The following is a 12,726-nucleotide window of genomic DNA, read 5'->3' as shown; positions in this document are numbered from 1 at the left end:
AGATAAAAACGAAGAAATTAAAGTATGGTTAAAAAAACTCAAAAAAACTACTATTTTAGTGTCTACATCTCTTAAAGAAACCAGAATAAAACAAGTGAATTAAACGAACTAAACTTTTGTAGTATTCATTGAAATGATTAAAGGATCCAAATCTACAGAATTAATTGAAGTTCCAACCCCTAAAGAAGTACCGGAACGAACCAAAGCACAGAGCAAGTTTTTGATTTCAGTTTTTTTTTCTAAACAAACACTAGTTGGTCTGGGGACGTTTTAAAGGAAAGAGAACAAATACGGAATTTTCCATTATTTCATCTTTGGTAACCAATGCTCAGTCAGACGGTGAATATTGTTCCCAAAGTGAAATCAGTAAGTAATCACCGACACCTATGTTTGGCAGGCAAATCAAAACCAAAATTAACCAATCCTAATTAACCCTAACTAACCAAAGGACGCACGAAGGTACCATCCGTAATAAATTTGCGAGCTTTGTTCACTGCTATGCCAAGCGCTTCTTCTGTGGTTGACAATATTGTGAATATTTTTGGGCAAACATTACATGCAAAAATTTCGAAAACAAGTTTAGTCGAAGCAATCGAAAATGCCCTGCCAAGAAATAACGACGAGCAAAGTCGTGGTTCACCCATTGGTTTTGTTAAGTGTGGTCGATCATTTCAATCGCATGGGTAAAATCGGAAACCAAAAACGAGTGGTCGGCGTGTTGCTAGGATGTTGGAAGGCCAAGGGCGTGTTGGACGTCTCCAATAGCTTCGCGGTTCCGTTCGACGAAGACGACAAAGACAAATCCGTGTGGTTCCTAGATCACGACTATTTGGAGAACATGTACAGCATGTTCAAAAAAGTCAATGCTAGAGAGAGAGTGGTTGGCTGGTATCACACTGGACCCAAATTGCATCCTAACGATATCGCCATTAATGAACTGGTTCGAAGGTACTGCCCAAATTCGGTATTGGTTATTATTGATGCCAAACCAAAAGATCTGGGTCTTCCCACGGAAGCATACCAAGCTGTTGAGGAAGTACATGATGATGGATCACCTACTTCCAAAACGTTTGAGCATGTTCTCAGTGAAATTGGAGCGGAAGAGGCTGAGGAGGTCGGAGTTGAACACTTGTTAAGGGACATTAAGGATACAACAGTTGGTACACTGTCTCAAAGGATTACAAACCAATTGCTAGGCTTAAGAGGTCTTCACTCACAACTTAGAGATGTAAGAGACTACCTGATTCAAGTAGGCGATGGAAAGCTGCCTATAAATCACCAAATAATTTACCAACTGCAAGACATATTTAATCTTCTGCCAGATATTAACCAAGTTCATTTTAATAAGGCATTTTATATAAAAAATAATGACCAAATGTTGGTGGTTTACCTAGCGGCTTTGGTTAGGTCTATTGTGGCATTGCACAACTTAATAAACAATAAATTGACAAACAGAGATGCAGAGGAGGGCAAGAAAGAAGAAAAGAAAGACGCAAAAGAGAACAAAGACAAAGATAAGGACAAGGAGAAAGACAAAGATGTCAAGAAGGATGAGAAAAAGAAGTAGTTTGTATTTCCTGTCAGCAAATTTAAATTATATATTAATTTTTTTTCTTAAAGGATTATTTTTTTGTTTACTTTCATAAAAAATATATTAGAGTGAAAAGGTGGCAACTTTTATGCCCTTAACCTTATAAAATTATGAAACAAACATACCCTACCTATACATAGAAGAAAGATAAATGAGGAAAAAATAGTTTGTAATTATAGCCAGCAAATTTAAATTATATATTACAATTATGAGACAAACATACTTTATACATGAATTTACAGTCTTGAGTTTTATATAGCTGCGTCTCTGAACGCCATTGCCGTTATGGCTTTCTGGTGACCGGCATATTCTTTCTCCACAGTCCCAGCTTTAACATTCCACAATTTGGCAATATTGTCAGATGAAGCTGTAAACACGTATTGACCGTCTGTGCTCCATGCGGCGTCCCACACCCATCTTTGATTATCTCCTTTTAATTCTTGACTCAAGTCAAAACCAACAGTGTCCCATATTCGCGCAGACTGGTCCGCAGATGTAGTAATCAAAAAACTCGAGTCTGGAGAATATTTGCATTTCAAAGCGTAGCGTTTGTGGGCATAAAATTTATGTTTCGGTTTCAACATGGTGGGACTGTCGACGTTCGTCGATCCTATATTCCATATGTAAGCCCTACCTTTGTTGTTCACGCAAGCCATTTGTGACATATCGGGTGATATATCAATGCTTAGAATCAAAGCGTCATTTTCAGGCATAAATTGCTCGTGTTGATCAGTTCGTAAGTCCCAACGATATATTATTCCGTTTTGGTCCCCTACGAACAATTCCACCTGATTAGGATGTAGCACGGCACAGTTTATGGCGGACTGACTTTTAAACATTTTCGGGCATTGAATGGTTCCCAGTCTCAAATCCCAAATACGCGCACTGCAGTCCTCCCCGCCCGAGAACATCCATTTACCATCCTCCTGAAACCCTATGCACGTAACATTCTTGGAAGTGCCCTCATAGTTGACGATTGCGTTTGGGTTGCTCGTTTGCAAATCGTACATGTAGATGTGCTGGTAACTCGCGGCGGCCAATATTTTTTTATCGGGGGTTATTTCTAAAGCATTCACCTGTGATTCCGCGTGCTGCAACGTTCGATGGCAGATCCCTGTATGCGTTTGCCATAGTTTAATCGTGTGATCGTACCCCGCTGTCGCCAAAATTATTTGTTCCACGTCAGAATTTTCCGTCGGCATCGAGGAAAATTATCTTCTAATTTTTTAAAAATTTTCAATTCATGATTTTTTAAAAATATTTATTTCAAATAACACTTACCACTCGGTTCCAGTTTGGTTAGTGTTGGCATTGTGTCACAGTAATCTGTGATAGTTTCCTATTCTTTTTTGCTTCAAAATTTAGAATAAATTGAAACCGGCCGTGTGATTTTAGTGATTTATTAATAAAGAGAAAAGAAGAGTACCGCGAAAATTTTGACTTGCCAACCTACAAATTGTTTGTTTTAGCGTGTAAACGTAAATATTATAATGATAGCAGAGAGATTGTCTGCGGAGTATAAAAACTGTTCTCAACAATTTACTGAACAACCGGTTGATTATAATAGGCAGTACTGTAGCATTTACCTCGCAAGATTAAAAGAGTTTGAACCGCTATTACTGAAAAGAATTTCTAGCAAATGGAATGATCATTATCCCATATGTAAATTACACAAATTGACGGAAGAAAATTACGAAAAATGCGTCGTTATAGGAACTTTGTTCAAAGATCAGAAATTGAAACCGTCAGTCTTGAAGCAACTGGCAGAAGCTAATAATTTAGATCCTCAACCTATTTTGGCTCATTTTACCGATGAATCTGATATTCTGTACATGGAGGATGAAGTGCAGCGTTATCACATTGTGGGAAACATTAATGATAAAAAACTTATCACGGGAATCACCTGCGCTCTTTTGGGTAGGGATGTAGGTAAAGGAAAATTTGAGGTTGAAGATCATATCTTTGCCGGCTATAGAGAACAAATAGGAAGGCCTCTTATCTCCGAATCTATTTTTGTTCTTTTTCTTAGCGGATTAGATTTTTTTAATCACGGAAATATTATTCCCAACCTGCAGCTATTGTATTACTGGCTAACTGGAATGTTGGGAGACATAGACTCCGTTTCAAAATTATGTAGAATCATAATAGCAGGTAATAGCGTCAGAACAGAAGCCGAGAAGATCAAACCTAGCATATCCATGGTCTCTAGGATCTCCCAGTCACCCGACTCTATGGATGCTGTCAAATCATTCGATCAATTTCTTATGCAACTGTGTCAATTAGTGGAAGTGGATATAATGCCTGGGCAGTATGATCCTTCAAATCACGTTTTGCCACAAAAACCTATGCACCATTGCATGTTTCCAAAAGCTTCTGCATACTTAACTTGCAACCAGGTTTCCAATCCATATTTATGTGAAATTGCTGGTGTAAAAATATTGGGTACCTCTGGACAACCTGTTAGGGATATCATGAGGTTTTCGGAGATTATTGATCCTCTAGAAGTGATGGAAAATTGTCTAAAATGGAATCACATAGCTCCCACAGCTCCAGATACCTTAGGATGTTTTCCATATTATGACAAAGACCCATTCATTATTGTAGATTGTCCCCATGTGTTTTTTTCGGGCAACCAAGATAAATTCTCTTACAGAATGTGTAAAGGTTGGTTCAAATTTGATGTATTTTATATAATTTAAGAATTAATGGGTCTGTATATACAGTTTTAATTTAGTGAATTGTCTTCAGTATATAGGATACTCAGATTTATATCTCCCCCTCCCTCAAGTTAATACTGATAATAACCTGTTAAGTTCTGATTTAGTAACCTTCTAAACATTGTCATGATGTTCTGTACTAATAGTATTTAACATCATCTCACTTAAAACCTTTAAAAAAAATTCAGTCTTATCATTGATGGATACTTAAAATCTAAAGAATACATTACTTCACGTCTAAAGAAGCCATTCTCAATGCTGAAATTATTATAATCTCATTAAGTGTCTTAAGCGTCTAAGTCTGTTTTATTTAAAACTTTGATTTTATTACATTTTAATTTTGCTCAAAAGGGTAGACAAAGTTCTGAAATATTGTAGATTAGGATGACTTTCTATGATTCAGCGACATATTCCCCATGCAGAACGTCTCTAGATAATTAAGATACAATTAATTAATTGAATTACAGTGACCACAATATCTTGATGAAACACTGACATATCGTCCAAGATGTTCAAAACATAAATTAACTGCACCTAAGCATATAAAAGAGTTTTTCCTATCATATAGCTTTTACATTTAATAAATACAAAATAAATGATTTTACTATATCCATTAAGTCATTTAAAAAACAAGTGAAACGTAAATATATGATATTGTATCTGGACATTTATTTGGGTGATCATTCTCTAATGTTAGTAACAAAGTATCTATCTTATCTCTTCTCTCTTTGTAGTTCTCTTTACTTTGTTTTCTCCCTTTATTGAATTCCTTTGTCTCTTTTTTTGAGCTTGGTTGGCTTCCCTCGGAAGGAAGCTGCTTAAGGGCCCATTGTAGGAATAACAAACTTTATTAGTATTGATGTTTATAACAAGAATTCAAGCAATTAAGATATTTTATAAAGAAGCTAAAAATTATAATTTAGATAACTCTTAAGTTTGCCTGGTATTAATTTTAATTCAATTAATCAATTAAAAACTAAGAACCATAATTATCAGATTAATCCCTAACAGTAAACTATTATTCAGCAGATAAGTTAATTGCAGACAGAATTTTATAATCTGTATCCTATGTGTTTTCAGGACAATTTATTAAAATTAGTAAAATACTTTCTATAGTAGCCAAAAACTATATTTTGGATCTCTTCCACGTTCGCCCGGTATGATTTTTTTTTTATATTCTAATTTTAATTCAGAATAAATTGTTACAAATCGATAATATGATAAATACAAGTTTTTTAAATCTACGATCTAGGTCAAATATGTTGTAATATTGTGACATACTTTGAAATTAAAATTTTGCAACATTGTACTATATATTGAAATTTTAGGGAACGACGGTCAAAAAGTGTGTCTGCTTGCCCTGCCCCGGTTTAACGAAACTCTCCAAGCAGCATTGTTGGACTTAAAGACTTTAGATTGTAAGTCTATTTCTTTCGAAGCCAAGTGAAGATTATTTTTGTCGTTTTGTAATAAAAGACGAGGTATCTTTTTAAATGCTTTATTTGGAGTGACTACCTTAATACTGCGTGAAAAGACCAGTTCCGATTCTTCTAAACTTCAGAGGTCTCCTTCTGTTGCGTCCGCAGATGGCCCTTATGAATTTCGTACTGCTTGGAAAATTAGACGGGTCTATTGATTCCAAATAAACGTCCATATAGGAACAGAGATTTGTAAGTTGAAGGGCCAATAACCATGGGACACTTTGGGAACCATGTTCTGAATTTACATTCAGAACCCTCTCCAAATCCTAAAATAAAGGGTGATGTTAATATGATTCAAACAGATTTTAGTGAATTTACCCTTATTTCGTCGGAATTTGCCGAATGCTGGACGCCGTTGTAATTCAGACTCAGACCGAATATCGGCGGCTGTGTCGGATAACCGTTTTTAATCGCTATCAGAGCCTGCAGATTGGCTGGAACAAAATATGTAATACTGAATCAAAATATAGTACACTTGCCTACCTCCGCCTCTGACGATGTTAACCGAGTAAAACAAGTCCGAAGCGGTCACCAGCTCTTCTTCAACAAAGTGTTTTACAAATTCAAATTTACAATAGTCTTGATACATTATAGATTTCCATTTTGATACAGCCGCCACTGTATTCGCTGGAAATTCTATAGTCGCTGGTACATTGGGTAGTATGTTATGTTCTAAAAATTATCATAGGCTGTAAAATAACCGCGAAGCAAATGGCAAAGACCTACCGAGATCTTGCATTTGTTTTGCCAAATGAGTCCTAATTGTCATACGTTGGAGCAAAGTACTCATCACGGTTTCCACATTTTGCTGGCTTAGCTGTTCCAGTGGCCTCTAGAAAAGTAAAAAAATCGCTTTTTATTTATTAACAGTAAAAAAGGATGCCAAATTTTAGCATAAACTAGTCAACTAACCCGAAAGATAAACTTACGAAAAATACCCGCCTATAATAATAATAGACATTTATTTAGCACTTGTACTCGTACTCCTGCGGACCACTTTCCCGAAATTATAGGAAGCTTAGAGCATGGTTTTCGCGGGCTATATTGTCCACCTGCCGTACTGTTCTTTCGAGTCAATAGTCTTGGATCCAAATAAGGGTAAATATTGGAGAAGTTAAAATAAAGCGCAAAGTATTAAAAATAGGTATGACATATTCAATAAAAGTTGTAGGTTTTTGTAAAATCTTTGAGAAAAAATATTAATGTGTTAATTAAGGTGTTAAGAAAATCGAGATTTTTCAATTTAAAATGATTCTAATATATACGTTATTTTGGACACCAGCTGGAGACGTTTTTCATGTCATCTTCAAATAAAGTTAATATCAAATATAAGTGATGCACCTTTAAAAATAATAGCGCTAATGTATTTTAAATTTTAAAATATTGGAAAAACTATTACGTTTAGGTACATATTATTATTAATAAAAAAGATGAAGGATTTTAAAAGAAATCCAAAACAAAACTTAAAAATAGAGCGCTCCGTTTAAAAAAAGTATGTTTTATTGGTCACACTTGTTTGAGCCAGCCTGTATAATTTAAAATAATTTTAGAATCTTAACAGTTTTTATAACTTTTTTATTTACCATTTTTTCATGACTTTTGAAACCAATGGGATAATGAACTTTACTCTATCATTGACTCACCCTGTACAGGCTATTTATTCTCAGAATTATCGTTTTAACCAAGGAATAAACTTTGAATCCCGTTTCGGAGAAGAGCAAAAAATGAATCTGAATCGACCCCGTAGGATCATCTTCCATTATGGTCATTTCAAGTTTTGCGAAGAGCTCAGATATTTTCTTATCGATTTTGTGAAAGTACTACACATTTTTTTACTAAATATATTACCTGCACTCTTAATATCATCAGGTAGCTCGTTAAAGAAACGTAGCATATCATACTAACTCTACGCAATGGTTTTCTTTTGATCTCACAGTATAACTATGCATTTGAAAGTCCTTTTTTTAAATATGAATTAAAGTATCTGGCCATTAAGTTTTTTCCAATTTTATAGATCAATTAAATATTAACTACATTATAAATAGTTAAATTTAACAAACTTGACAAACTTTTAGATGTAATACAAACCAAATCCAAGTGCCTTTTGAGTGTTCATTAAAAATCTACAATACATAATACTATGCAGAAAAACAAAACTAGAAAATAAGTACGCCCGTTCATTAAATACGACTTCGCTTTGTTTAAATACACATGAAATGAGACTTCGGAATTCAAATCGCAAAATTAATTGCAAATTTCTCAGTATTGTGACCTTTTAGCTATCAGACTTTTTAACAGCAATATCCACAAACGGCGTTTGACTTTCAAAAGGTCACGTTTGTCATAAAAAATTAACAAAAGCAGACCTAGTACAAGACGCACGTCAAATAAACGTTAAAAACTCCTATTCACCCTTTTATTTTTATTTTATGGGCAATGTTTAACGAAACATTAGCAAGACATTTCTTTAAGTGTATGGAGTGAAATTTCTAATTTACCTATGCCTCTGAATACATAAAAAAATTATCTCATGGGTACAGTCTCTCCCTCTCAGTCCCTCAAGTTATTCGCGTCACTTTAAAATGTAATCAATGCTATGTCCCTTGATAATATATCTATGGTTGCGATTGTTAATATATAAAACACACAAAAGTGACCCAAGAATGCTGCCCTGCCCTAAACCCTCATTTAGTCCATTCTAATCACTCTATAGACAGATATAATTGAATCCTAACAACAAAGGCATACAAATAGGCATAGAAAAAATGTATTGACACTTACTCTAGCGGCCAAGAAGTCGATTCCACATATTCTTTGAGCCCACCTGAACGGGTATCCGATATCTGAAATCAAAGATTGGAAAGATCCCATACCGTTCTTTTGAAGTTGATAGGTCGTGCTAGGATTAGGACTTTCCAATCCCTTGTCGTCGTCATCCAGTAATTCGCTTAGAATGTTCCCGCCCGCTAATATATCTGACGCAGTAACTGCGGTTATTTTGGTCGGAACTATAACATTCGAAGTTACCGCCACAATCTTGAGTTTGGTGTAGTAAGCGAATGTCATGTTCAAAGTGGGACCTTCCTTCACAGTCATAGAAATTTGGATTTTCAGAGGATGCGCTTCGAGCAACTTTTTCTTTTTTTCTTCCAACGGATCCACCTGTCTTATCGACTTCCTATGCCTTCTTTTCTTGACTTCGACCACTTCCTAAAATTAAAATCTTCATTCTGTTTCGAATGACAAATTTCTGTGCAACCTCAAGTTCTGGCAAATCCGACTCGGGCTCAGAATCGTCATTATTTAGCCCATCACTGCTCGAATTCGAAACTTCCTGAGCCTCTTTCCACTGGACAGCTTCTTCTTTGTCGCCTGCTATTTCAATGTTTATATTTTTTCCTAAAAAAAATAGTGAATAGTATTGATTAAAGTAATTAATATCCAATATCCAATAGCACAGAATCTAAAAAATAATGTTAAGGGTTAAAAGTTATATTGTGGTTTTTAGAAAAATATGAGTTAAATAAAAACCAAATTTCCATTAGGGATGGTTTCAGTAGTGCAAGTGCCCTTTACTGCAAAATAACTTCACAACCTGTTTAAGAGTTTCAAAATATAAACTAATAACTCCTTATTTTGGAGCTTTTAATGTTTGTACTGTTACTGCTAGGACTAATAAATAAATAAATAAATAAATAATTACCATAAACATTTTTGTAGGCAAATGTATTCGCATAAAGTATGTAGAGAGGTTCGGGTAAAAGGACAGCGAGTTTGTGTTCCTGTCTCGTTTGCTCGTCCGTCATTCCTAAATGTTCAAGTAGAGGCTTTGTAGATTTTAATACTTCCCTCAACAGTGGCGCGAGACTGTTCAGCTTTTCCTTTCGTTCCGTGATTTCTGTCAAAACGCTTTTTTTTTTCGCCTCCATTACTTTGCATTCTTCGGCCAAATCTTTGCATTGGGTAAGTTCCCACTCGAGTCGAGCTAATCTTAACGCGTGCTCCTGATCCGGATCATTTTTATCGATCTAAAATCAATTTTAATTTAAAAAAATTGTCACGACTTTCGAATTTGCGACCTTTTCGAATTTGCTCGTCACCGATTTCGGTGCCTTGTTCATAAAATCTTCGACTGGGACTAAATCGATGTGTTCATCATCGGATCTACGACAAAGATGAGACGCATTTTTTCGTTAAAAAAAGTTTTGTACTCACATAAATGACAAACACTTTTTAGTTTCTTGTAGCAAGTGGTGCATTTCATACACTAGATTCTGATAGTTGAGCTTTATGCTGTCACATTTTTGTTTTTCTACATTCAAACTTTCTCTACCAAAGACATGCCCTAATTTATCAATCCTATTCAATTTCTTTAATAAGCAAACCTTGACGCCAATCTCCATTAGATATTCTTGTTTATTTTCGAAAATTTCCTAAAAAAAACAAAAGCATTTATTTAAACATCCTAATTTAACGGCATTGCATCTTGATAGTGTACTGTCTGCCAACGAATAGATAAACTATATATTATTGGAAAAAATGAAAAAAAAAACTCATGAACCTAATCATTTATAAGTGGGTAAGAAAAAAAAACAAGAAAATCAAATTAAAGAAGTAACATCCTTGGTAATATAAATATGGAGGAGGGCACAGTTTCATGACAGACCTCCTAAAGAGCCCAAGCGAGGTGCGACCTTGATCACCTTGACAATACCATCAGGACCAGAGTACACCTAGGCTATACGCGCGAGATGCCAGTTGAAAAGACTGGAGTATTTTCTTCTTTAAGCACCATCATTGTACCAATAGTTTAAGGTGAGGCGAAGAAACCTTATTCAATGGAGAGACTTTTGACTGGAAAAGATATAGCCTGTGGATTCTGAGACTCAAAAATATGAGAAACCCATTTCGGAAGTATCGCTGAATACATGGATTTGTAGAGACTGAAGGTTTGGTCTCAAGATATAGGCTGCGGATTTGTATTTGAGAAATCAAATATAAAAAAAGGCTTATTGCTCGACCATATCTTCGGTATGAGTGTCATCCCAGTCTACGGCCCCCTTCCCACAGAATTTGCATTAGATTTTTTACAAGAAATATGCAAGGTAATTTTGCATGCACGAATTTTTTTCCTTTTGGCTCTGTGAATAACTTCATAAAAAAAAAGTTAAACCTAAAAACAGATTTTTCACAGTTCAAAGCACGTAATCGCGTATTTTGGAATGAAATTAACTAAAAACTAACCAAAACTATAAATTACTGGAAAAAGTAAAAAGGAGGAACTCAAAAAGTTAAGTTAAAACTAAATAGTCATACTCCGTCTTGGTTGTATTTAAGATCCCGAACTTCTGAGAGAACCTTACTGATGTCGCGGCATATTTTATAATACAGTTCGGAGTCGTATTCGCCGCTAACATGATTTGTGGCTTCTTTTTCTTCTAATTCACAAACTTTCTAAAAAAATTAAAAGAGCCTGATTCCAGTGAGTCGAAACCATACACAGAAATACCTTATAAACATCAACTTCTTTTTCACCATCGGTACTGTTGGTTTTGCGTTTCTTTTTGAGATTTGAAGAACCTTCTCTAACCATTTTGAAATTAACAAAAAACGGAATTAAACCATCGGCTAAAAAAAACTGAGAAAAATCGAGGGATATCAAGAGCATCAAACTTTGTTAGGTTAAGGACAAAAATATTGTCTGTCTGTGAATGCCCTCCTATCTCTCCCTCTCTCTCTCTCCTTTACTTTTATTAGCCAAAACTACGAGGATCACTCGAACATTTACAATTATAGTTCAACCATTTATAGCCCTGGAGGCTGCCTCAATTAAACGGGACAGGACGGATCCATCACCCTATGAGGGAAACAGAAACAACAATTAAGAACGTTTTTCAAAAATGTTTAACCGATAGCAAAAAACGGCCTCCCCCGCTTACCCCATGGACCATCCGGGCCTATCGGGCATCTATACCGGAATACACACTTTATAACATTCATTAGACACTTATAACCAATTTCTAGTATTTTTGGGACAATTACAGAGGATTCTGTCGGGACCGGAAGGAGGTTAACCCGCCATGTGCAATGCTCACGGCAGAATCTCTCCTACGCTTGGCGAAGTCTGATAGGAAGAGTAATACCCCCTCATATACAATTATTCTTAATGCATTTTAAATAAAATTAAACATACTACTCGCTCATTGGTCAAAAACCGATTCCATCAACTTTAAACTAGCGTGAACCTTAACTAAATATCTAAAAATTTGGTATTACTCACACTGTTTTACCGTTGTACTATAGATAATACGTCTGCTTCTTCTTTCACAACTTAATTGATTTGAAAACGGGTTCATGTGCCATGAAATGAACATTTTTCGTTTTTGAAACAATCATTAAAATTGGCGTAATAGTTCTTAATTTTTGAGCTATTAAGAGTAAGAAGAAGCACGTGGTCGAGTGATTCTAGTAATATCGATCATGTCTCCAATAAATGTATTCCTGTGTTTATAGGTTAGAAAAGTACTTTTGATAGAAATATGAATAAATACGCAAAATATTCGGATTTAATGAAGCAGACTACAGAATACGCTCGTCGCATGAACCGTTTAAGTAATAGAATATTTGGGGAGGTAGCGCGTCCCACAAATCCAACGTCTATGCGGGTGGTAAACTTATTAAGTCAAAAACCTCTCAATTTGGATAGGGAAATAACGCATTATTACCCTAGACATGTAGAAACAGGAAAGTTGATGTTGAAATTGCGGTACTATGGTCTTTTTAGAGACGAGCATGCTGATTTTGCAGACGAAATGAAGCGAATGCGCGAATTAAGAGGCAAATATAGAAATACCAGAAAACCTAGGAAACAGCAGACGGAAGACACAGAACAAGTGTAATTTATTTTGTTTAGCCACTTATGTATCAAAAAAGTTTA

General features: G+C 35.3%; 5 protein-coding genes across 6 annotated transcripts; 3 read left to right on the top strand and 2 right to left on the bottom strand.

The window, feature by feature from the left end:
- The first annotated feature begins 483 nt into the window (after nucleotides 1-483).
- Nucleotides 484-1,573, top strand: LOC132699203 (26S proteasome non-ATPase regulatory subunit 7). Its single transcript, XM_060665789.1, has one exon. It carries the CDS (start codon nucleotides 599-601, stop codon nucleotides 1,565-1,567), a length of 969 nt encoding a protein of 322 aa, XP_060521772.1. The 5' UTR covers nucleotides 484-598; the 3' UTR covers nucleotides 1,568-1,573.
- Nucleotides 1,574-1,842: 269 nt separating this feature from the next.
- Nucleotides 1,843-2,911, bottom strand: LOC132699205 (target of rapamycin complex subunit lst8). 2 transcript variants are annotated; one of them, XM_060665791.1, is made up of 2 exons: nucleotides 2,873-2,911; nucleotides 1,843-2,809 (listed from the first exon to the last, which is right to left on the bottom strand). In XM_060665791.1, exon 2 carries the CDS (start codon nucleotides 2,791-2,793, stop codon nucleotides 1,843-1,845), a length of 951 nt encoding a protein of 316 aa, XP_060521774.1. In that variant the 5' UTR covers nucleotides 2,794-2,809; nucleotides 2,873-2,911. The 2 variants fall into 2 exon arrangements, with proteins under 2 accessions (XP_060521774.1, XP_060521775.1); XM_060665792.1 differs by lacking the exon at nucleotides 2,873-2,911 and having other exon boundaries at nucleotides 1,843-2,363; nucleotides 2,421-2,866.
- Nucleotides 2,912-3,030: 119 nt separating this feature from the next.
- On the top strand, nucleotides 3,031-5,805 carry LOC132699202 (DNA polymerase delta subunit 2). The gene is made up of 2 exons (XM_060665788.1): nucleotides 3,031-4,255; nucleotides 5,637-5,805. The coding sequence occupies exons 1-2, from the start codon at nucleotides 3,082-3,084 to the stop codon at nucleotides 5,753-5,755; spliced, it is 1,293 nt and encodes a 430-aa protein (XP_060521771.1). The 5' UTR covers nucleotides 3,031-3,081; the 3' UTR covers nucleotides 5,756-5,805.
- On the bottom strand, nucleotides 5,781-11,479 carry LOC132699201 (THO complex subunit 5 homolog). Its single transcript, XM_060665787.1, has 11 exons — nucleotides 11,299-11,479; nucleotides 11,106-11,243; nucleotides 10,005-10,222; nucleotides 9,869-9,953; nucleotides 9,493-9,817; nucleotides 9,049-9,188; nucleotides 8,571-8,999; nucleotides 6,516-6,621; nucleotides 6,273-6,461; nucleotides 6,108-6,223; nucleotides 5,781-6,055 (listed from the first exon to the last, which is right to left on the bottom strand). The coding sequence occupies exons 1-11, from the start codon at nucleotides 11,455-11,457 to the stop codon at nucleotides 5,825-5,827; spliced, it is 2,136 nt and encodes a 711-aa protein (XP_060521770.1). The 5' UTR covers nucleotides 11,458-11,479; the 3' UTR covers nucleotides 5,781-5,824.
- An 805-nt stretch (nucleotides 11,480-12,284) lies between these two features.
- On the top strand, nucleotides 12,285-12,706 carry LOC132699208 (small ribosomal subunit protein mS33). The gene has a single exon (XM_060665795.1). The coding sequence runs from the start codon at nucleotides 12,329-12,331 to the stop codon at nucleotides 12,686-12,688; it is 360 nt and encodes a 119-aa protein (XP_060521778.1). The 5' UTR covers nucleotides 12,285-12,328; the 3' UTR covers nucleotides 12,689-12,706.
- The last annotated feature ends 20 nt before the right edge of the window (nucleotides 12,707-12,726 follow it).

This window comes from Cylas formicarius, unplaced genomic scaffold, assembly GCF_029955315.1.
Source record: "Cylas formicarius isolate icCylForm1 unplaced genomic scaffold, icCylForm1.1 PGA_scaffold_3__17_contigs__length_32017465, whole genome shotgun sequence".
In the NCBI taxonomy this organism is placed as follows: Eukaryota; Metazoa; Arthropoda; class Insecta; order Coleoptera; family Brentidae; genus Cylas; species Cylas formicarius.
The sequence above is the reverse complement of the archived record's forward strand: the minus strand, read 5'-3'. Positions and strand labels throughout refer to the sequence as shown.

Excerpts from the sequence above, each read along its gene's own strand:
- LOC132699205 (XM_060665791.1), bottom strand. The coding sequence starts at position 2,793 with ATGCCGACGGAAAATTCTGACGTGGAACAAATAATTTTGGCGACAGCG.
- LOC132699203 (XM_060665789.1), top strand. The coding sequence starts at position 599 with ATGCCCTGCCAAGAAATAACGACGAGCAAAGTCGTGGTTCACCCATTG.
- LOC132699208 (XM_060665795.1), top strand. The coding sequence starts at position 12,329 with ATGAATAAATACGCAAAATATTCGGATTTAATGAAGCAGACTACAGAA.
- LOC132699202 (XM_060665788.1), top strand. The coding sequence starts at position 3,082 with ATGATAGCAGAGAGATTGTCTGCGGAGTATAAAAACTGTTCTCAACAA. Across the intron at positions 4,256-5,636 it reads CTCTTACAGAATGTGTAAAG|GGAACGACGGTCAAAAAGTG; the intron begins GTTGGTTCAAAT and ends TTGAAATTTTAG.
- LOC132699201 (XM_060665787.1), bottom strand. The coding sequence starts at position 11,457 with ATGCTCTTGATATCCCTCGATTTTTCTCAGTTTTTTTTAGCCGATGGT. Across the intron at positions 9,000-9,048 it reads CGGATTTGCCAGAACTTGAG|GAAGTGGTCGAAGTCAAGAA; the intron begins GTTGCACAGAAA and ends TTTTAATTTTAG. Across the intron at positions 6,622-8,570 it reads TCGACTTCTTGGCCGCTAGA|AGGCCACTGGAACAGCTAAG; the intron begins GTAAGTGTCAAT and ends TTACTTTTCTAG.